The 24497-nt window shown below is 41.1% G+C and overlaps 1 protein-coding gene across 1 annotated transcript in view; it reads left to right on the top strand.

Annotated features, from left to right (window-relative positions):
* ARID5B (AT-rich interaction domain 5B) overlaps positions 1 to 24497 on the top strand; it is a 503692-nt gene that overhangs the window by 448634 nt on the left and 30561 nt on the right. Inside the window, exon 9 of the mRNA XM_085608788.1 lies at positions 13457 to 13655. Within this exon, the coding sequence (XP_085464914.1) occupies positions 13457 to 13655 (199 nt within the window). The remainder of the gene's footprint in view (positions 1 to 13456; positions 13656 to 24497) is intronic.

Below are 24497 nucleotides of genomic sequence, written 5' to 3'. Positions count from 1 at the left end.
ATACAGCCTAGTTTTTATTCTAGAATGGTATGAAACAGCCAATCAGTTCTTTTTTTTATGAAAAAAATATGTATGCCTCCATTTCCAAACTGTCTTTCATTTCTTTTTACCATTCTACTGAATTACACCTCCTGAGTGCATCCAGTTCTCCTTTGAAGATGTTCACAGTGTGGATTGTAGGGCACAGCTATGTCTTCTGGAGTGAAAAGTTTGCAGAGAAAACAGGTATGGTGAGAGACCTTGCTTTCCCAAATGTAGACATTAAATGGATTGGTCAGAGAGGGTTAAAGTGGCACCAATTGATGCCATTGGTGAAATCCTTCATGCAAATCCAACACCCTGACCTCATAATAGTGCACTGTGGTGGCAATGACCTAGGCACTTTGACTGGGGTAGGTCTGGAAATGCTTATGAAGGACACCTTTGCACAACTGTTTTCACTTTTCCCTAAAACTGCCTTTGTCTTTTCTAACATATGCCAAAGGCAAAAATGGAACTGGTCCAATCATTTCTGTCCGCAGATTGACAAAGCAAGAAAGCACGTCAACAAATCTGTTTCTGCTTTCCTCCGTGACTATGGTATGGGTTCCATTTACCACAACAACTTGCGTTACGACATGCAAGACATTTATAGAGGAGATGGTGTGCACTTCAATGATGAAGGGAACAGAGTCTTCCTCTTGAACCTTAGACTCTGCATCGGTACTTACTTGTAGGTACCACTAAAAAATCACGTCATAAACACAACGGCTCTTTTTAGAGCCCCCTAATATCTAAACACTTAAATCTGCATTTCATTTCTTTTTTTTTTTTTTTTTTACCGTACACTTACCGTACGCGTACCCCGTGATTTTTTTAAAAATCAATAAATGTTTTCTTTGTACTTTTCTGTCCTTCTTTGATCCCCTTACAAATGTTAGGGGGTCTGTAACTCTCCTCCTTGCCCCCTTTTCTTGTTATCACTCTTTTTTTTCTGAGTGAAACACACGAAATGGCGGCCGCCGCTTCCTGGTTTCGACCGATTCGAATGTTTACTAAGATCTAAGAGCCAATCAGAATCGCGCTCGCGCACGCCACCGTACGCGTTCGGTAAGCGCACCGTAAGCGCACCGTAAGCTGGCTCAGATATATATATTGATTTAAAGGCTATTTTCTCAGAATCTACTGAACAGATTTACACCAGACCTACAAAAGGCACTTCCTTGACCTGAGGACTACCTCTCTGCCAAATTTCTAGAAATTCTGTTCAGACGTTCGGGCTGTAGCCCTGTCTAAAGGTCCTATGGAAAAATGCATGGGAAAAACGCGTTTTGGGACCCCCCTTTTATCTCAGCCCCCGCTTGACGAATCCCCCCGAGACTTTCAGGGAAGGAGCGGAGCGTAGCGCCCCACCTATTTTGAAAAATTCGCGAGGATTCGTCGACCGGCGCCAAAGTTATTCAAAATAGAATGTTGCGGATTTCCTATGGAAATGTGGTCCTAACTATAACTACCTACTGGCGACCGCCAGTAGGTAATATACACACACAGTTATATATGAACCTTAAAAGGATAGGGGCACAATGTTTAGTACAATAATCAATACTAGAACGCAATATCATTAAATAATGAGAATTACCATACCAGTAAATACTAAAGGGTGTGGAATTCTTGTAGTCCGACACCAATGATCCCGAATATGGATTTGTCGAAGAGGAATGTCTGACACTAAGGTAACGTTTGTATCCAGATTTATAAGTTGTTCAAAGATGTATATATGGTTAACTAATTCAAAGCCTTCACTATTAGGGCAAGCACTCTGAGGAAATGCCTTCAGCTGTTTTTATAGTGGATTCACTGTTAGTAATGCTATCTTGCATTACTAACTGTTACCCCTCTATATTAATGTGTACACATGTTTGCAAAATACGCACACTTTGAAGCTAGTAATATTGCTCCCAGAATGCTCGCTGATTATATGCAGATGCACAAGCATAAAAGCTTAATTATTGATTGTTTGATTTGAAAGTAAAATATACTCAAAACAATGTGTTACTTGAAACCCGTTTTACATCGTTCATACATTGTGTTTAATAAAAGATTTACAATGGAGAGTTGTTGCAAAACACTTATTTGCAACATTATGGGTTACTCCATGAAATCATGAAATTAAATTAGGACTCAGATTCTTAAAGGTCACCAAAGTGCACCCATGCTTGTATGTCCTAACATTGGTGCATATTTATGAGTTTTCAGGAATTCACAAGTGCCTAGAAATAATAGTTCTAGCTAATGTTTGTGAGTTCCATTTTTGCATAAGTAGATACATTGTTATATTTAGTTGTGAAAGTCTGGTCAGCAATTGCAAAATCCATACACCCCCTTTTATTCCCACCCTGTAAAAGGTTTACCCCTGCTATAGTCAGGAGTGCATTTCCAACCTTTTAATGTGGGAAGAGATTTGAGCGGAGTTGGGGAATATCATTAAATATATTAGTTTGTGGTGTGTACAGGCTATCCGGGCATTGCAACCATTGGAACTACTTTTTCCCATCTACTTGCAACCTTTGTAAGTAGATTTGTGGAAATGTTTCACAATCAGAGTCTTACCAGAATCCCTACCCTGATATAACATGCCCCCTGACATAATCAGAGAGGCTTTTATCAGAGCAGTGATACTAGAACAGTAATTTGTCACTTCACTGCTTGGCACCAAAGGGGCTAACTAAACTTCTGAAGCATCATGTCTCTTTTACAAGTAGATATTCTATAACATTCTGCAACCCTGATAATACCGTTATCATTGCTGTGTAACTTGTACTTCTTAACGTTATGTCATTAGTAATCTGACCTGTAAGATTATTTATAGCATTTGTAATCACAGCTGCAACCTCATGGATGAGCAGTGCATTTGATGTTTGAATTATGATTTCCATTTCGGCTGTTCAGCTTATGAATTGCAGCGCTAACTACTAAATTTTTGCATTTATATTTCTAGCAATAAAAATATTTTGACTGTGTTTGTAAGTAAATTTCAGATGGCAGGACTAACTTCATAGTGTGCAGGCTTCCAGCTGAGTCGGCAGACGTTTTCAAATGAAAGAACATTCTGAGCTTTTTTTTGGCTGAGAGCTCAGGCATGTATGTGTGTGTGTATATATATATATTCACTCAGGGAGAGTGTAAGGGTATGATTCCAAGCACAGCTACCCAAAGGTGCTTGGATTATCACAGTGAATAGTTAATAGAGTCCTAGGTGAACTCCAGGTATCCAACAGATCTGGATTGGTCACCTCACTCACTTATTTTTTGTTGCATGCTTCATCATCGGTAACCTATCTACACCAAGGTAGGTAGATACTACCTTGGTGGGCTCAATCAATGTGCAGGAGTTCAGATAAAATTAACTGGATAGTTGCAGGGAATCCAGTTAACTTAAAAATATCTTGGGGTGTACTCCTTTTGGAATTTCCATTTTATTTACAGAGTACCCCAGATATGATAAAAAAGGTAATGTGTGAATGTTTGATGGAATATAATGACCATATATCTACTTATATCTTGCCTACATGTTTTGGCTCCTTCTGATAACCATACGGGTCAGCGGCCTTCGTCAGGGATATACTAGTGTTGGCGTCTCGGCCTAAAGTACACTCATTCCATGCATCCAATACAAATAGCATTTGCTGACCTGGTTGGTGGTATTGTGAAACCCTTAATATGGGTTTCTTTTCAATCAAGGACATGAGGGGGGTTCCACCCTGTAGTCGCACATTTCTCAAGAGTTAGGAGTCATAAACAGCCTACACATTGCTTGTATGTCTGATTTAGACCATTGTGGAGCTTAAGTAACCTTCCATCATTCAAAAACTGCCTCCCCCATACAATAGTCGGAACAGCTATCATTTTGTGAAGTACAGGAGACCAGAGCAATTGAAATTTGCACTAAGCAATAGTGGATAAGGCGCAGCAACAAATTACAGGATCATCTGTAGAAGAGTTGATCCCCACTGGGGACATAATAGAACCTTAGAAGAATATCCATGATTTCATCAACCTCAGCACTTCTTTCTTTAGCACTACATCACTGTAAGTGCGTGATTCCCTAGGTGTCTGACTGGGTTGTGTGGTGGAATGATGCATGCGTTTACCATGCATGCTGGTTCCATGCTGTCTCAACCACGCAAGTGTTTATCACGCATGTCGGTACAATGAAATATGCGTTGTGAAGGCATGTATGGCAAAGATATATACATGGTTAAGATTTATCAGGTAAATCTTACCCTGACCCCTGTCCTCGCCCTGAGACCTAAAACTGCCTGACCACCTGAGAACCAACCCCCTTCCCCCCTGAGCCCTAAATATTTCCCTGCCCCAAGCCCTAAAAACGACCCTGCCCTCCCTAAGCCTTAAAAACTACCCAAGCACTAAAAACGACCCTGCTCTAAAAGGTATCCCGATCTCTGCCTCCCGCCGAGACCTAAAAACTACCCCCTCCTGAAAACCAACCCCTCCCCCTGAACCCTAAAAACTTCCCTGCCCCAAAGCCTCAAAAAACTACCCTGCCCTCCCCTAAGCCCTAAAAACGACCCCAACCCCCGAACCATAAAACCTTCCCTGACCCCCAGCCCTGAAAACACTCCCATCCCCTAGCCTTGAAAACGAACCCAACCCTTAAAAACTACCCCCACCCCCAAAACCCAACTCCAGCCCCACTCACCTCGCTGCGTCCTCTCCCAATCCTTCATGCTTCAGTCTAGCAGCAGCTAGCCTCATAAGAGAAAGAGCTCACTCTTCATAGCAAATAAAAGAGTATAAAACTCCAGGTCAGACTTGCTGTGTACAAATCAGCACTACAAGTGTCAGATGTTTTTTTTTCTTGGCTTCACCAGTACCCTCACTCTGTTTTATGGAATATTACCCAGGGTTTATCTGGAAGGGTTGTTCCAGCACTTGGCCACACTCCTCATAGTTTTATTCTTGACCTTAATGAGATTACTCTATCAATCTGGGGGAGGCAAAAATACATCCAATCCGGAAACACTTGACAGTGTAGCACATTTCTAAGCAAACTAGAAGTATGTTTTGGAATAGTCACATATGCTTAAAGAGGAAAGGTCATAGTAGATTTCCGTTTAAGGTGACCCACCTAAGAAGGATGTAAGTTAAGAAATAATTTAAATAGTAATATGATTCTTTGTAATTTTCTTTAATTTAATAGAACCATTTGAGGCTTTTCCTTGCTTCAAAAGAAAAAAAGTATATAAAATTGATTCAAGAGTTTTAAAGAAACCATTCATTACAGAGAAAACTTTTGTTTTTTCCAGTCCTGCATCATTAACATTCACCAGCAATAAGTTTTCCAAGAACATTCCTTTATTTGATGATGCCTGCTTGAGTTTTGAGAATTATTGTGGCATCATTCACTGAGTGACATAATTGCATAAATAAAATGAAAGCATTAAATTATAAAGGCTAAAATAATGTAATGGCTTCTTAGCTGCCCCAGCATGAGAGGTACTGTAGAAATCATTCATCAATCAGGAAACTTAATTTTTCTTTACTGATTATCAAATTAATTTTAATGTCATGTGTCTAATTGAAAAATATGTACCAACCTATTTCATTTTTTGGGACTTCCAATAAAAGTTGGTTTCAATACAATTTATTGCTTGTACAAAAAGTATGAGCGAGAATATCTATTTTATCTAAATGTATTTTAGAACCTGAAACTTTGTAGTACAGATCAGTTTTTCAAAAAAATGGTTTCAAAGGAGACCGAGGAACAGACCTATGTACTAAAAGTTACTTCTGCACAGGCAGCCAATCGAACTTCTTCTTTGACTGGACTGTTATCTTGAATTAAAAGACAACATATAATATGCTCTCAGAAAGGTTCTAAATAGAATATGGAAATTAAGCAAGCTATATGTGAAAATTTTCCTGCTTGCCTCCATAAACACCAAAATATGAGGAGCCTGTCTTGTTAAGAAATGAATAGCTTTAAGATACACATGTAAACATGTTAATAAATTTAGGACCAAATACATACAGTTGGAAAGAATTTGATGGAAATGCCAATTGATACAATCACAAGCCTTTTTGCATCTAAAAATGTTTGCAGGCAAGGGGAAACTATAAGTTGAGCTCTAAAAATAATATTTGCAAATGGTCTTCATTATTAGAGGATATTTTCCTTTAATAAATCCAGATTTAACAAGTTCTACTAGAAGTTGAACAAATAAGTCTTAACTTAAGGCTGATGGCTATAGTAACCATTACAAAGATACTGAGTCTTTCTCTGTTTGTGTCGTAATGTTTTCACTGCTTCCAGAAAGTACCCCTATGCTTCCTTAGAAGATCAAAATGAATATAACAGTTAATATTGTTATAGTGACAAAATATTAGTTTAGTAGGAGAAGAAAATATAATATCGGTGTCCACCATCTGCCTTGCATTTTAAAGCCTTTATTGTTTGTTGTATTTTATCTAGGTAAATCTAAATGTTGTTGGTGAAGTTTAGTAATAGATTGAAAATACCAATCCAATTTTATTTTAGATGGATCTTGTTTTTAAAATACAGAATCCTGTAGACTTTTTCATATTCAGTATCAATATTGTTTCAGCTACAGCAACTTAGTCATCAGATTCAATGTACTTTCAGTTCAGTTACATCAGTTCTTAATTGTGAAATAATTATCTCTATTTCACATATTTTATTTTGACTTCCTTAATGTTTGGCAGTAATATGTAGTAAAGTACCTCAAGCATTAATTATTAACCAATTTATTATTTAGCTGAAATACAGCTTTGAGATAAGCCTGATGTACATTTGTAGATGAATTTAGTATAATATACTAGATTCAAAAGTTTGATCTGCTTAATTAATTTTTCAGTAGTTTTGATAGTTACATTCCTTTTAGATACAGAGGAACTTATAAATGTTTTAAAGACACTTAATAGGTATCCCAGTTATTGGTTTAAAAGTATCCGTAAACTTATTAATCAAAATATTATTCAGGATTGCTAAATAATGTTTTGGTGATGCCCCTCGTATTACCACTTTGGATACAGGATAGTGAAAAAAGTGGATGGGGGGGGATTTAATAAATCTGGAACGGTCTGTGATTATTAATTAATTCCCCATCCATCTATGTTTTTCACTATCCCTTCAGGATCCAAAACAGTAATACCAGAATCATGGTCAACAATAAACATTGTACAAATATTTTTTTTATTTAAATTAGTTCTCACATTTTTGCTTGTAAAAATATAATTAATCTCAGTTCAGAATCCAGGGCAAGTTGGTAAAATATTTATGATCTAGTGCAAGGATTGAAAAAAATCCAGGAATCAGCAAGTGTTTCTATCTTCAACTGCACATTAAATGCTTTCTGAGTTTCATTACATTAACAATATCATAAGAATCCTAGATACACTATTATATCTAAATGTGATTAAAATATATTCTATAAACACATTGGCAAATTGGCGTCAATATTTTTAACAATTTTCCCCGAATGGTTGTTAAAAAAATAAGCATCCTTTTGTAAAATAAATTTGGATTTCCCAAAAATAAATAGGCATTTCAGGCATCTTACTATTTATCTGTTGTATTAAAAATAGTTTTGCTCCTTTTTAGGTCTCGCCTGACCAGCGCTTTAGCGCTGCTCTGGCGAGACTTATAGTAAGCGCGTTTTGGAAGTGCAAACAGTGGCTTTGCAGGCCTCCAACTACAGTGCATGTGACCCGTCCGGGCGCGCGCACCATTTGGAGTCCTGCAACCACTTGTTTGCTTTCACTTTAGCCGTGATTCATCGCACCATTTGGCAGCCTGCGTGCCCGCCCCCACTCCCCCTCCCACTTCGTCAGCTTCAGTGCGCGCTTGTTTACCATCTTGTCTTTTTAAGGCTGTCGCCTACGGAGCCTGAGAACAAACTATAAATGACCGCATGAGCGCAGTTTTTACCTGTGTCACGGTTACTTCTAAGCCAAAATAGGTAATTTTCAGAAACTGCCCAATATCGCGCGCCATATAATAGCTGCGCTTTGGCATTTACGGCGGCTGCTGGGGAAATTCCCTTCCTTCGCACACACGCCAAATTCCCAAAAAGGCCCAGAAACTACAATGTCTTGCATCCGATCCGGCGCGGGCTCCAGGCCGGCTATTGTGATCAGCCATCAAATAATTCATGGCCACTACAGGCGTATCACACGGATTTGTAGGCTCGTTGTGAGGCTGGAAACGAGACACCCGATTCAAATTTCAGACACACCGCACAATACAGGAACGAGGCCAAAATATACACGCAAAGCCATCGACGATATGCCATGGCGCCCCTTGATCGCAAAAAGATATGCGCCTTTTAAAACCACGTACTCAATGTATGCATAGAATGCGCTCCTCCTTGGCGATCACGTTAAGGGTCTGTAATAACACGCCCACCTTCACGTTTGCGTGACGAAATTGTAGCTCACTGTATGGATTTAACCCCTTGTGGGTTGTTTTTTCTTTTAGCTAGAGGCCGTCCAATACCAGAGCGTGCTAGCATTTTCCATCCGTTTTTGAGCATATCTCAGATACTGTAACGGACTTATTGCAGCCATAAACACGCCAAAATAAATTAACGTTGAGAGGTCAGAAGCGCCCTGCACCGCCACTGACTTTCGCAAACGTAGACTAGGGTGTAGAAATGTTTTTGGTGTTTTTTTTGCAGGTTTTATATAGCGCCAACTCGACCCGAAGGTATTAGCGCGCTTTACATGAGCACCGGTTACGTTACACATTCAGGCACGGGGAGATTAAAGTGATTTGCCCAGAATCACAGGATGTGGACGCGACCCCGAGACTCGAACCCTGGTTTCCAGCACCAAAGTCAGCAGTCTAGCCGACGGACCACCTGAGAGGGTGGGTAACGCAGTGCCAAAACGGGGTGCCTATGGTGCAAGGGGGCTATACCTATGCCCGAGGGAAGGTGAGGTGCAACGCATAAGATGCAGTGCGCCATCGGCGGTGCAATCCAACAATGGCGGCGGACTGCTGTTTTTGGGTTTCAGTGTTATGTTTTTCTATATTTATTCCGAAGAAGATGGGGTTGAATATAGGTTGGAGAGTCAGCTATCATGCAATAAACATATAAAATACGCAAAAATGAGCCATGTTAAACTGCTCTTCTCTGTGGCCCCTCATACACAATAACGCATCATCCTAAACACAGCAGCAGAGCAACCACGTCACGTGTGTGCGGAGCACGAAGTCTCTCCTGCTTTACTGCAGACATAAGTAATTAAACATGCCATGTCTGCGTGCGGTGTGGCTTGGTCTCCAAAGGGGCGGGGCTGAGGCTCACGGCAAGGTCGCCTTCTCCGTTCTTAACCGAAATAATTACAAGTAGCTTTACTTTATCACAGGGAGGACTTGAAACCCGGGGGAGGTCTGCAGCATTAACACTCTTTAAAGGTCCTGAAAAAAGTGCGTTGTGCATGCAGCACGGCACCTCTGCAGCTGCTGGTACTACTATACTACTGCATCTTTGTGGGATGCTCCTGCAGACAGACAGGCCAGCACAACCAATCCCGTGGTCCAGACAGACATAAAGGTGGAATTCCACAACCAGCCAACAGGAAGGTGCGAGGGGAGGAACCGAGTGATTGACATGTTATTCGGAGTAGAAAGTAGTAAACAAGCTCTGCCGCTGCAGACGGCTTACCGTTCCCAGAGCAGGGCTGCACCACCATCAAAACAAAGAGCAACGTAGGGGGGGGAGGGTGCCTGCCCAGCACGCCAAGAGCTTCTGGTATAGCGCAATAACAATCCGTAATCCACAGGGAAGGGGGGACCAAACCGAGAGCCAAGCTGAACTCCTCTTTACAGCCATTCCGAGATTCAGGTGAACGAGAGGAAACAATACAGCATTTAGCCTGGCTAAACGGGGTCTGGTATGAGGGGAAGGCAGAAGCAAATCCAGCACAGTAGCTGCGGCCAACTTAAAAAGAGAGGGAGAGCCAACCCTACCAAATAAGCCTGTTAAGGTTGTCACCGTACTCAGGAAAGATACGGGCCATGTGTTTACCTTTTACTATTCTGGAAGGGCGAAGAGATGGTCAGTGGATAACAATGTGTACATTTAAAAACAAGCATTTGCAATGCAATAGGTCTCGCATTATAAATGTGTGAGCAGTTGGCATTGCTAATAATAATGCAACACTAGCTATTGGCATTTTAAATGATAATGGCATTTATTTATATGTTTGTTTTATAAAATAGATAAAAAAGGCATTGTCATGAACAATGCCAATAGCTTAAACTTTTGTAAATGCGAGACCTATTGCATTGCAAATGCTTGTTACAAAAAGCGGTCAATCCAGTGATGTGGGTTAATGTCTGGTATTTGCAGTGACATAGTAGATGATATATTGCTAGTTCTACAGGTCTTCATAATATGTCAAGAAATAGAAGGTTGACATTTAGGGCCTCATTACTATGTCGATGGGACCGACGTGTTTTCGGTGAGGGTTCCTCCAACATCTATGTCCGCGGTCACACTGCCGCATTATGATGCGGACGGTCGGACAGCATTGCTCGAGAGACCAACCGACAGCTTCCGACGGGCTCAAAAAGCCTGTCAGGCAGTCAGTCGGATCGCATTCCCCACAATGGAGGCGGTGCCTTCTCAAGCACCTGCGTGGGGATTACGTTCCACCTTTTTGCCAGCCATTTCATGTCATTCCTTCCGATGTGAAAAGGCTGGCAGAAAAGCTTTTTTGGGGGCCCCTAGCAGAGCCTCTGTCCCCCATATCCCTCAGCTATGGGCCCTGCCCCCCCCTAACCATCCCTACATTGTGTGGCAGGTATATTTAAAAATGTAAAAATGCCTTTTGGCATTGGGGCTTGGATTGCAGTTGTTAGGAAGTATTCGATGAGAAACAGAAAGGAAATGTCTGCAGGAAAGAACATTTGTTCTGTTTAATGACCATGAAGGCCATTTTCTGCAGCACCATAGTGCATTTTAACGCCCCTTTTTTAACCTGAAAGTTGTCGTTACTGAAACAATCGTTCTTTATCGCGGAGAGACAGCGGGTGACATGTCGTGATATTTTTGACCATTAAAGGCCAAGATGAGAACAAGCCCATGCTTCCATTTTGCGTCCATTTTACCTTAGTCATGCCGCTTCCCAGATACAAGAAGTATTTCATTCCAGATTTTCTGCTCCTGGCGCGAGGCCTTTGACCAGCTGTGTGAAGTGTATTTATACTGCAGCTGAAGTGCCAAATGCTGAGCTCAGTGAAAAATGACTAAAATGAAATTGTTGCTCTCCCAGTTGATCCCTCAAGGTTGGAGGAGGAAATGTTAGTTAGCCATGGTTACTAATTAGCTCCAGACTAATGAGCTTTATTACTGTGATGATGCTGTCAATGAAAAAGAAAGAGGTGGGGCCTTTGTATAACATTACCATAAAAGGCCGCATTGAAAGAATGTTGCGAGTGATTGATGTGGTCGAGTTCAGCTTTGCTGAATGAAGGCTCTCACTTTTGTGAAACCGAGAGGGCGATTGCACAATACCTTTTACCACAGGGCTGCAGATAGCATCATTAATTCATTTGTACGCATGAACAGCTGTTCAAACATCTTTTTTCCCCCTCGTATAGTTTTTTGATTTAAAAAAAAGGGACTTTTATTACCTAGGGAAACAAAGTAGATTAAGCCTTTTGTTTACACAGCTCGTGAATGTGGTTATATTAACACATTAGCACAAGTGAGTTTCTTGCGACCTGCACCGCCCCCTCTTTCTTGCTACAGCTTAGTCGAAGCATTTTCAAGTACATATGTGTGAGTTTAAGCACGTTTTGAATCTCTGTAGGTTCAATGTATGCGTGACTGCTTTTGTCGCTGTCAGTGTTCCACGTTTAATTTGTGTATTGGTAACAACTTTGAGTTGTACCAAATTGTAAACATGTCTAGCTATATACGTGTGTACAGGGCAGCATTTTAGTCACAGATGTTATTTATATATGACAGCATCACAGTGTTTGGCTGGTAGGAGAAAACACTTTCGAGTAAATGTTCTATTAGCAACAGGAACTGTGTGATTTTAAGTACAAACGGGATTTTGTTCCTATGTTGCATAGCGAGACCTTTTTGTTACATAAACATTAACTCTACTGTGACAGTGGGAAACAGGTATTTGGCAGTTCTGTGTTATTTTGGGGAGTCTGTCGAGAGGGAGTCGTTTCTCGTTTTAGCAGCTGTAACATGTTTAAACTGAGTTTGTAATGGGATCTGAAGATGAAATATTCCCTCTGGGCTCTGCTTTGCTTCACTGCTGGCCGGCTGCCAGATCCAGGGCTCGAAAGTATTATTCACGCCTCTTTGCACATACCAAGCCAGAACGTGCTCAGTTAATGAATTTTGCTTCAATACAACATAAATTATTTTTATGTTATATTACGAAATGTGTTGCATTTTATTAAAAACGATGCTATCAGTCGGCCCAGTGTGTGTTGGATAACCTTGAGGCGCAGTTGCTGTAGCGGGCATGTCTAATTTGTGTTTTGTGTTAGGATGTGAACCTTCTTATGTTACCAGCATAAATGTGTTATTTAAAGTTGTGCTGACAGTCTAAGAATACAAACGCTTTGAATACGACTTCTTAATCATCTGAGGTATGTTATTTGGAAGCAAACTAGCATTCTCTTTTGAGTCATCTTGTTACATTTCAAAACAACATTGTTTGCTGCATTGAAGTTTATATATTTTTTTAAGTCAAGCAGTCGTGTTGCAATCCCACAGTGAGTCATTAATCATGTCAACTGCAGTATAAAACCTTTAATCACTGAAGTTGAAACTGAGATTGTAACACAATCCATCTCGCTCCTAATTGAACCGGGTTGTTCCCTTTAAGATTAAGTACTAAATAAGGCAGGGACACAAAAATAGATCAGTAACGCTGTACTTTTTTTATTCGGTGCTTTGTTCAAACACTGGGTGAGTAGACTATTTGGTTTGCTGGATTGTCAGACCCTCTTAATTCAGGGTAATGTTTGACTTTTTAAATTTCGTGTTCCACCGGTCGTGGCTTTTGTATCAGTGCCAGAATATTTTTCCTAAGCAGTTGAGTGCTTAATCACGTCCTCTCTGCTAAGCACACAAATGCAAGTGATTAGATTATTTAATCATAGACTTGATAATGCATTTGCTATTTGGAATATTTTACATTGTTAACAGGTTTTAGCACGAATAAAGTGTAGAATGTAATATATTTCAAAGGGCCAACTTGGTAATTCATGTCTTTCCTATTTAGTATCTTAACCTATTACGCTGATATGTGTCTGTTTGAGACAATGTTTTCGCATAAAACTAATTTTATTTCTTTTACGAAACAAGTGATAAGTTCTGTAATTGTTTTTTGAGCCCAAATTGTGCTGTGATGCAGTTTCATCTGTTTTGTTAAGTTGTTGTAAAATACATTTTTTCAGATTAATTCTCCCGTATGAGAGATTTACTAAAGGCGAGGAAGATAAACCCCTGCCCCCAGTAAAGCCTCGAAAGCAAGAACAGGGTGCACAGGAGGGGGAAATAAAAACAGAAGTGTCCCCAGCCAAACACATCAGAGTGGATTCCAAGAAGAGCAAGAAAGAAAAAAGTAATGTCCAGAAACCTCAGGATCCCTGTGAGGTGGGTTACGCACATTTCAACTCTTTGTGTTTTATGTCAGCTCGTGTGTACACAGTAATCCGAGTCACAGTTTCGGTTTCTCGCTGCTATTGTTCATGTTTAAAGCTTGTAGATGTATTAACTGATAAAACAGCTAGAATTTGTTACACCTCTCCATTATTACCGATTCCCACCTACATTTTTGTTGAATTTGCTTCAAAGTTTTTCCCTCCATGACCTGTAGGAAAACACATCTCCTCAATACTTGACAAAGGGGTACTTGGTCCTTGAAAGTATGTCTGATTGGAAAGATTCAAATGTCAAATATTGCTCATGGATTTAAAATCACCAAAATGTCACGGGTAGGGGAAGTGACATCACACGCCATTTGACCTTTACTTTCACTCAAACACACATGCTTACACATACATTCACTCATGCACAGAGCATACATATAAAATTACTTTTTACTTACCTCAGCTGCTAGATAGTGTCCTATTCCAGCTAACTTTACTCCGTTTTTATACTACACTAATAGTAAATAATCTGGTATTAGTCGCTGAATGACGTGCATGGTATTGCTGTGTATCTAGCTGAAAGCAGATTGGGAAGGAACAATCAGTCCCTACCCAATAATAAATGGTTATTTGTTTGTCCACTAAAAATTAACATATAAGTAACCCCCGTTTAAAAATAAAACTGCATTTCTAGCCTCTGCATAGGATAATGACTTCCAGGCTCATTGAGTTTTTGGGCGAAGAGTAGACGCAGCTGTATATTTGGTATAAGGAAAGTCTCTGCATATGAAACTAATCCAAAAGATGAGTGAAAGCAAAACAACACAAAAGATCATGCAACGCAGATCCCTTTCATATATAGTAATTCAAAGACATACGTTAAACATGATACAAAAAGGGCGAATGGATCAGATTTCTCTCCACGAGCACCATGCAAGGCCAGGTGTGTCCTTTCTCCTATCATCTTCAAAGTGCAGCAGAATTTTGAGTCACTTCAGCCCAAGGCTGGGTTTCACTGCAGACTTTGCAATTGCATGTGTTCCCTGCTTAGCTAAAGGGTCATACTGCTACATTCTCATCTCCATGGCTGCCAGATGTGAGCATTGAACCTGAGAAACCTCTGCTGTCTACTTGGGCTATAATTTAGACTACTTCTGAAAGAACCCAAGGAATATTGCACTATTCGATGTATCATCCACTGCGCACTGACACCACCTGAAGCACAGTTTGCAAGTGGGTATAAGATAAACATATTTCAGGGCATAGCTGATGCAGGTGCGCGTAAAAAAACAGCACCTAAGTAAAGTCAACTGTCCATTTGGAACCACCCAAAAGCATCCACGACCTCTCTGTTACCTACCAACAGTGGGGTGCTCAGGACATCTATAAGATTAAATCTGGGGGCACAAAAGGGCTAGGAAATCGGTACAAATTCATAACAGACAGGAGGAGATGCAGACTTTGCACTTTGTGAACCAGGTTCGAGTCCCAGCGCCGGCTCAGCGTTCTGTGATTCTGGGCAAATCACTTAATCTCCCATGCCTAACAACCCCAACTGAATCTGACCTTTTGTAATGTAATCTTGTGCTCATTTAACCCCTTGCATGCCCGCCCCTTTCCCCGCCCTGTGCCGCGCTTTGCCTTAGTGGGTGGGGTTCATGACGAGCTGGACTCGTCATGGGCACAGCGCCACCGCAGCCCATGACGAGTCCAGCTCGTCATGGGCACTGAAGGGGTTAAAGCACGCCGATGCCCTTGGGTCCATTTCGCATTTTATAAAAACGCTTTAAAAAAATGCAATTGGTTTCTGCTCTCATTAACCCATCTTCAATTCCTATCCAAATCTGGCATAGGAAAATTTAATTTAAAGCATGACAATGGCAAGAGGAGAAAGAAGGGTTTCAAGATTAGTCTATGGGAAGCTGTAGGCAGAACTGGCTAGCTGGGCAGTGAGTAACTGCTTTAAGGACTTCCCAAATCATGGATGTTGGAGAGGAGTCAAAGCAATATCCGCACTGTTAGGGAAGGACTTCATAAAAACGTTTCCTTATGTATTTGTATGCTGATTGGATAAGTGCATTTGTTCATGAGCTGATTCAAGAAAGGAACTTGTGCTTGTGTAATATAGGATGCATGTGTGTATATTGAATTGCATATGTGCTCAAATGCAGACTGAATACTTGGCCACGGCCAGATCATTATATTTGCCTCACTTACATACGGATGAAACCACCAATCTAGTACACAGTACTTTTAAAGAGGGATGAACTGATGCACTTCAGCACATTTTATGAAAAAGAAGTATGCCAGATATTTATTGAGGGGCAAGTTAAACTCACATAACTTAATTTCTAAATGTTTGTGAATTCCATCAAACAATGTTTCTTTCTGGGTGGTTACACATTGTTATTACATTCACTTCCTACCTCCCCTGCATATGCCCATGTTTCCAATAATGGTGAGGGTTCAGACATGCATCCTGCTTCAATGATCAGGCCTCTGTCCTCCGCCACACGTTACTTGTGCTGACATTGAATTCTAAAAGAAACCCCATTCCACCCCCTGGTTAACTATGAAAGTCAGGTCAGAACTTATTTTGCCAGACGGGGGATTTTCTGCCCTTCTGCACTCCAGGCCCATTGTAAATTGGGACTAAAATGCAGTGAAAGTTTGCATGCACATTTGCAAGGATAGGTACATCACTTTGAAAATTGGACCTTTAGGGCCCGATTAGGATCTCGGTCGTAAAGCCTCCAACCTTAGGTCGGAGGCCTTACAGCCGAGATCGTCAGTTTCACTTCCGACCGGCTGATTACAATACAGCCAGTCAGAATTGAAATTGGACGGTCATTCTGGCTGGTTTCCGACAGGTTCCAGGAGACCATCTGGCTGTCAGAGACCGGCCCATAATATAAATGGAAGGTGTTTCCGCCTTCTGGAATACGATGCACGATTTCCAGCAGGGTTGCCATGCTGGCCTTTCTGACATGGAAACCCTGTTGGAAAACGTGTTTGTTCTGTTTTCGGCCTCTGGTTGGGGGCCGGTGGGGTGCTATAGGTGCCCCCTTGTTGATCCCTGCACCTTATAACAGGCACCTTGAGGTGCCTGCCATGGGGTAGAGGGATGAACACAGACTCCCATTCTTCTAAGGGAGCTTGGGTTACAACCGGCCGTAACATGAGCTCCCATAGCGGAATGCGAGTATATCGCATCATGATTAGGCGGTCAGCACTGCCGACCGGTGGTCAGTCGGCCCCGTTTCTGCGACGATGCTTTCACCTGACATTGAAATAAGCTCCTTAGTGACCAAAGTGTAAATGGTGTGTGAATGCTACATCCGGATGGAGCAGAATAGATTGTCCAGGTTACCTTACCTAGCTAGCATTCAGTTCTATAGAGACAAATCACCAATTTGGAAAAACAAATGTAAAATATGCACAAAAATGTTGCACTTACATCTAAGTATTTCATCGAGCTTTTTCGTATTTGCGTGCATTTTCAGACAACTTCGACATACCACATGTCATATATACAAATTAATGTATAGCACATAACCCTACCTTTGTTTAATATATTCAAGCATACATTGAGCATTAAAAATTGTGGCTGTGGCTGCGTTGTTTTTCCTCCTGGTAAATAAATTAATTTAATTTACATGGCTATAACGTCCCTGTAACCTTTGTTTTTTTCAGTCATATATATATATATATATATATATATATATATATATATATATATTTTAATGTAAAGGAACGCATCACTCAATAAATCTTAATTAATTCCTCTTGTATTCAAACACCACTACCCCACCAACGCATTTCGACCCCACAAGGTCTTTGTCCTGTTAATATCGATGTTTTCATCATCACAAAAAAAGGCACAACTTATAAATAATACAGTGATATTTGTGACAGCTAATTATGGCAACTACATTCCCATCATGCCTCATAATGGGCTAAAGATGAGTAAGGTATTAATATGATTGTGAAGAAAGACTCACCTACCGTGACAAAGACCCTATGAGGTCGAAACGCATTGGTGGAGTAGTGGTGTTCGAAAAAAAGAGGAATTTACTAAGATTTATTGAGTGTGCGGCATTCCTTTGCATTCAAAATTAACCTTGGGCTCTAAGGTTCAGCACTACACTAGCACCCACAGTGGAGCGCGCCAAGTTCAATCCTGATTGTGGATTAAATATATATATGCCAAGGTTTTCGCCACAGAGATACCAGCACTCCCAGAATACTCGGGAACCGGAACAGTCGATATCAGACCCAGTTATATGTGCAACGTGAGTTTTTATTCTTCAAAGCTCAGCATGCCTGCCATGACGCGTTTCAGCCTACCAGAGGCCTTGTTCACTCGAAGCAAATGTTTGTCCAAGGCCTCGAGCAGATGGCAAGCAGAAAGTACTGGGACCGGCTTCATGCCTTACGCGTTACGGAAATGTACTTCCTTGTTCACAGGCAGCCTTTTATCAAATGCGACATGGTGCTCCAGGACATAATTTATTGGATAATGATGTCGTGAACTTGCCTGGAATTCTGGAGGTTGTAGTTTAACCCATGTGGTTGTTGCATTGATACAATATTAAAAACATTCCCATTGTCCATGAGGGCAAACAGCTTGTCATTCACAAATTCATTACATGACCCCTCAGTATTCCGTTTAGCCTGCAAGTGTGGACCCACGAACCTGCATTTGCATTGCAGCAGTGCTGGTTCCAACGGCTTGGACTGCCATTATAAATCAAAGTAAATGTTTGTCCAAAGGACGGAGCCTACACTCATACCAAGGCCTATAGCAGATGGCAAGCAGAAAGTACTGGGACCTGCTTCATGCATTACGCATTTTGGAAATGTACTTCCTTGTTCACAGGCAGCCTTTTATCAAATACGACATGGTGCTCCAGGACATAATTTATTGGCTAATAATGTCATGTGACTTTGCTTGGAATTCTGGAGAATATACAATGGAATTTTTTTTAATATTGTATCAATGTGACACCCACATGGGTTAAACTACAGGTTTGAGATAGACCGCCTGTGCGGTTGAAACTCGTCACCTGATAGTATGTGGCTGAAATAAACACTCAAAACGAGCAACCTCGAGCGTGCTGGAGTCTGTTCTAAATTGTGTGAGCAGGCGTTGGAACGAATATATATATATATATATATATATATATATATATATATATATATATATATATATATATATATATATATTTATGTATTTTTTCAATGGGACGTTTAGGTTCCAATTGAGCAAGCTGGAAATGTGTACCTAAGACCATCTTGCAAATGCAAATATGATCTTTGCCGAATTGAAGCCAAAAGTTGCCATTCAGCAGTAAAGCAAAGTGTAAAAAGTCTTTCAGTGTACATAGCAATGAGAACCTTTGAAGATAAACATGCTGTGCATTATTACACCAGTTGGAGGTTGAGTTTGGTAAAGCAATAACATAGATTTTTTAGGGTGTCATACATTGTCCTGTATGGTTCATAATGATGTTGACCATAAGCCCAAAATCTTCACATTCTAGTCCTCATCAGCTTATGTTTTTTCCATTGACTTTAGAAGCTGGTTGTAATATGAGAATTCGGTACTTGGTGACAGTCATTACCAGAAAATGAATTCTCTTAAAGCCCCAAAGAATTACTTCAGAGGCAGACCACAACAAATATAAGACATTGAAATGATACAATGGAGCAAGTCCGACAGTTCAGCATATCAATATGGACTTTAAACATAAGCAGATTCAGTTAATTTTCCTTTTCTGTTGATGGACTGAGCATGTTAGACTCTGGCCAGTGTGCAACCCTCAATACCCATATATACACTTAAATGAATGTGTAATTTTTGTATTCTGTGGGATCACTACCAAATCATTGCAAATATTGAAAACATGCAAGGAAAATGTTTCTGCTAACCACACTAGTTTCAAGGTATGATTTGAGAAATGGATTTATAAAGCTGGCTTCAGAGCCAGCTTTATACGGACTTTGGCTTCAGCATGGATGGTGATGGTTCTGCAACTCAATAAACAGAATAGGTACAGGGAGATCAACTCTCTATTTCTGATGAGGAGCACAATCAGAAGTAGCTGTCTCACCAAGATCAATTTCTTTTAGTTTACAAAACACACACCTTTAAACCTTCTGTGCTACACAGAGAAATTGTCAGGAGATAACACTCCAAAACATTCAACCTAAACAAACACACTCAATGTGTAAAAGAATGAAACACATTTGATGTGGAATCAGTCCCCCTAATGAGCACTTTGTGGCCAAAAACCACAAACGAACAGGGTGCAGGGAGAACCAAAGAGTCCCAGGCCTAGTCAACCGGAAGTCAAGATGACTAAAGCATCAAAAAACTTCCCTGAAAGGTAAACAGCATTTATGACACCACTTCTTTATGTTTGCTTCCAAACACAAACATGAGCTTCGAAGAAAAAAGCTTTGACATAAGCTTTGAAATTGTAGGGTACTGTAAAACCTTTCACTCTTAAGACACCTGAAACTCATCCTCTTGACCATGAAAAAGAGTTGTATCCTACACACTCACCAACAGTCAGCAGATGAAATATCTCAAACTGTCATGGCAATTTGCTCAAATGTTAGGATTTAAGATGCAAGAAGATAGTGACAAGTCTTGTGTTTGTTTTGAAACTTTGATTATTCTTTAGGGAACACAAATCAATGTATTCTGATGTTACTTAGGGGCCGATTCCGATCTCTCTTGGAAGGGCTCAGAACGCGATCCGGCTGGAAAAAGTACGAGCCATACGCTTGTTTACCGACTGACTCGCACAGCTGTACGAGTGAGCTAGTACGATGCGAGAAACGCGAAATTGCCGACCGACTCGTTTCCGGGTCTGAACCGCTCGTACGTCTCGTCCGTAAGAAATCCGTGCCGTGCAATGGAGGCGAATTCCGACTGAGCCAGTACGATGCAAGATTCAGACAGCCGGATTGAGTCGGACCCTCCGACACGTAAACTCACCGGGAAGCGGACTTCGGGGGTCTGCGCCGGACCCCCCTTTCACCTGTAGCCTTACAAATCGGTCACAGGGGGAGACCCAAGGGTCCCCCCTACACGTGCATGTACGGTGCGGATGGCACCAACACGTACACACTACAGGGGGCGTCCTTGTTCTCAACGTACCCATTCAGTCAATGGCAGCCCGTGTACGTGTCGTATGACCGGCTCCCATTGACTTCAATGGGAGTCTGAGCGACCCGAGTACGTCAGCATACGGCTGCATCGTACTCGCTCGGTCGGACTCCAGGGGCACGGCTCGGTCGGAAAACCCTCCGGATCCGACTCGGACGGAGGGCTTTCCCAACGAGATCGGAATCGGCCCCTTAGTGTTATCCATGAAGGGAGGCAATGTCTATGTCAGTCTTAAATTAGAAAGGAAGTTCAGGGTCTTACTGCAAAATCCTATATACAAACTTTCAGGAAGTTCTTGATCTACTCATTGCAACAACCAGCAACAAGCTATCAGTGAAGAGTTCTCCACTCCCAGATTAGCACCTGATAGAGACAGCAAAAAACTAGATATTGTCGATAAGATGGTTCAAAAAGAAGTGACAACCTAGTGGAGAGATGCCAATTCCAGGTTTTAGATCAACAGATCTTCACACAAACCTTGGAAGGATGTAGAAGACTTGATTTACTTTTCTGAAGAGCACAACAAAGGGCTGCTTGTATTAACAAGGACAATTAATTTCCAAAAACGTACCCAAGGGCTTGATTCCCGATGTAAATAACAGTAGACAGCTCACCAGTGGCTCAGCTGTACTGTGACTTCTTATTTTAGGTTATATACCAGAATTCCATAGCCACATAAAAAAAATGCCTTTCACTGGTGAACAACTGTTGTTAGGACAAAGTGTTAACACGCCACTGGAAAACATGCAAAACAAATCGAAATCTTTTAGGCGATGGGTGCCTTACTATTGAGACAATCTTTCTGCTAGGAAAATCTGCACAACATATACTTCAAGGTAGGTAACCGTGTGTGTCTCAGGGGTGCTAGCAGGCATGAACACAGAATCTTCAACAACCAGGTACATCATGGCAGCATCCATAACAGATACAAAAGCAGACCTTCTCTGATCAAGAACATTATCCTTTCAAGATACACTCAAATACCTTGTTCAGTATTCTATACAGTACTGAATATGGGCATTGGTTTTCTAACATCACCATACCCACTGACAGAATCATATGGAATGTAAAGGCTCAGACATAGAAAATGTGCACTGGAACGAATATTGCATATCAGTGTCTCCTCAGCCCTGCCAGACTGGCACAAACTGAACCCTACCCGAAATCAACGCCAGTCCTCTGGGAGCATATTCAAACACACAAACATTCTACCAGACCCTATACCTTCTTTGAATTTTATTTCTCATTCACCTGACAATGTAAGGCCAAGATAAGATTCAATCTACACTCACAATCTTTGTCACAAAATCAACAAATATCCAGAATAAATATTAAAAATAAATGTAAGTCTCCAAGGCACTTTATCCCTAACTTCCAGACACACAAGACCACAGAAAACACGAGCAACATGAATATGAAACATACAGACAAACACTGGAGGCAAAGCGAGAAGTGGCACCAAGACAAAATCTGGCACAACCCACTACAAACATTGTGGCGCATGTTGCTTCACTGCCCACGCAACTTGTCCTAGGGATTGTACCACAGTACATTCTGACCCCAATACCCATCAACTGGGAAATTACCATACTGAGCCCTCAACTGCAAGGTGACAACTTTGGAAGTAACTTTTAATCCCACTACTGGATATCATAGCACCATCTAGACACACTCAGATCTCGTCACACAGACCTGTCGCTGAAATGAAATGCACCTCCCCCACCTCCCAAATCAAGAGAATGCCAAGTCTAGCATTCCTTCAAACCTGAATCAAAGCCGCCTTTCATAATAATTCAGAACCTGTGCAGTGTTGTGCATAAAAGAACAGCATATCTGAAGGTCTAGATGGTATTACATCCATACTCACCTGTGCCACACCCGCCAAAGTAACTCCGTAGTGATCCTAACAACCAAAAGCTGCTTCGGGAACCCTCTCTACAAACAAGTGTATAGGAGTATCCGCTCAGAAAGTGCAAGCCAGTCTTTACCTGCTACACAGGCCTGGGTCCCTAGCACGATGCCCAGCTTCATAAAAGATTAAATGTCAATTCTAGTACAGGACTCTTGACCTCATGTAAATCTTCTCAACCATTCTAAAAAAAGAAACTCGAAATTCACATAGCTGCGTGTAGTTATTTGTTTGCCTCGACACAACACAGTTGTACCCCAAGTTTAAACATTGAAAGTGTGACTTGGTGTCAAGAGGTACTTACTTCAGGAAGGGACTTGGAAGATGACCACTGGAAAGTTAGCCCAAAACTCCACTGACATGCTGGAGTGAGAACATATTGTGCTTCCACACTCAGAACGAAACAGTGCCAGTAGGAAAGTCATGTTGACGAGGTAGACCTCTCTGCTTAAATGGGGTCTTCAAGTCTGTGCCTGTTCCAGTGGATTAATTAGAGATGGTTGAGATGATGAATGTATCTGCATTTTATGAGCGGATTGCTCCTTTCATATGTGCAGCCCCTTCCTTGCACTGTTCAGTTACACCTTAGCTTACACTTCTTCTACACTATTGATAATGAATGCTTTTATTCCACTTTTCAGTGTCTCGTGTTCCTGTTCATCGTGAATGCCTTAGCGGGTGTTTGTTTTGAGTTGTTACGCTTCTCAAATGTGCTCTGTTTGCAAGTTACATTTTTGAGGTCCAAGGACCAAATGTGATACCGCACATTTTGCTTTTCCTTGTCGTGCATGGCCATGTGAACGTGTTCCCCCCGCAGAAGTCTGCGGAGATTGTTTAAGCAGCAGCGTCTGTCCTTGTTTGCAGGATGGGGCATCTTCTGTGAGCCCTCATTGAGGACTTTGAGCTATGTCTGGTTGTGACTCTAACCACAATTATTAGCAATTGCTGGCCTGCTGGATGTCAACCCCAATGGGTGCAGGCCATGTTCATGGATTGCATAGATGACTGTTGAATAGCTCGCTAATTTGAAGTAACTGTTAGAATTGTGAGATTGTGGTCATGAGTTAGTCATTACTGGACATGTTTTTGAATTCTAAAAAAAACCCGAATAGTTCGCGTGTGGAAATATTGAAATCCAAAGTACAGATGACTAAAGCAAGGAAGAATGCATGTTCCAGTAACTCGTTACTGTAACATTATTATGTTTACAGATTGCCATTTCCTGTGACCTCAGAATAGCATAAAGTCCTCACGTGAGGTTTATGATTTAGGAAGCCGCAGATGCGTTTAGTTACTGAAAAAAAGCCCTGCTGCTATTCGTGTATGAAAGATGAGACTGAACTGGTGCACTGTTCGCCGAGCGACGTGTCAGTCCTATCATTAGGAACAAGACTGTGTGCAATACACGAAGACATGAAAATATTACTTTACATCATGTTCACATGATACTGACTCTTTTAAACCAGCTGCTGGGAAATGTGACAGGATCGCGAAAAAAAAAAGCACCTTCAGCAAGTCTAGTATTTCTAAAAATTGCTTCTGTCAGGAACTACGATAACATTGTAGTTTTGTTTTGAATTTCTCACTCGTTTTTTTTTTTTTTTTGGGCAGTAGCGGAAGTTCACTTTATTTTGTGGGGTTAGTGGCATTTCCTTTGAGTTCATTTCAAAAAGAGAAACCACAGGAATGAATATTAACTTATAATCTTCAGTAGCCAAACATCACTGGCACCTAGAAGATTTGACTCTGTGGCAACTGAA

Source organism: Triturus cristatus, chromosome 1_2, assembly GCF_964204655.1.
Source record: "Triturus cristatus chromosome 1_2, aTriCri1.1, whole genome shotgun sequence".
NCBI classification, from domain to species: Eukaryota; Metazoa; Chordata; class Amphibia; order Caudata; family Salamandridae; genus Triturus; species Triturus cristatus.
The sequence above is the reverse complement of the archived record's forward strand: the minus strand, read 5'-3'. Positions and strand labels throughout refer to the sequence as shown.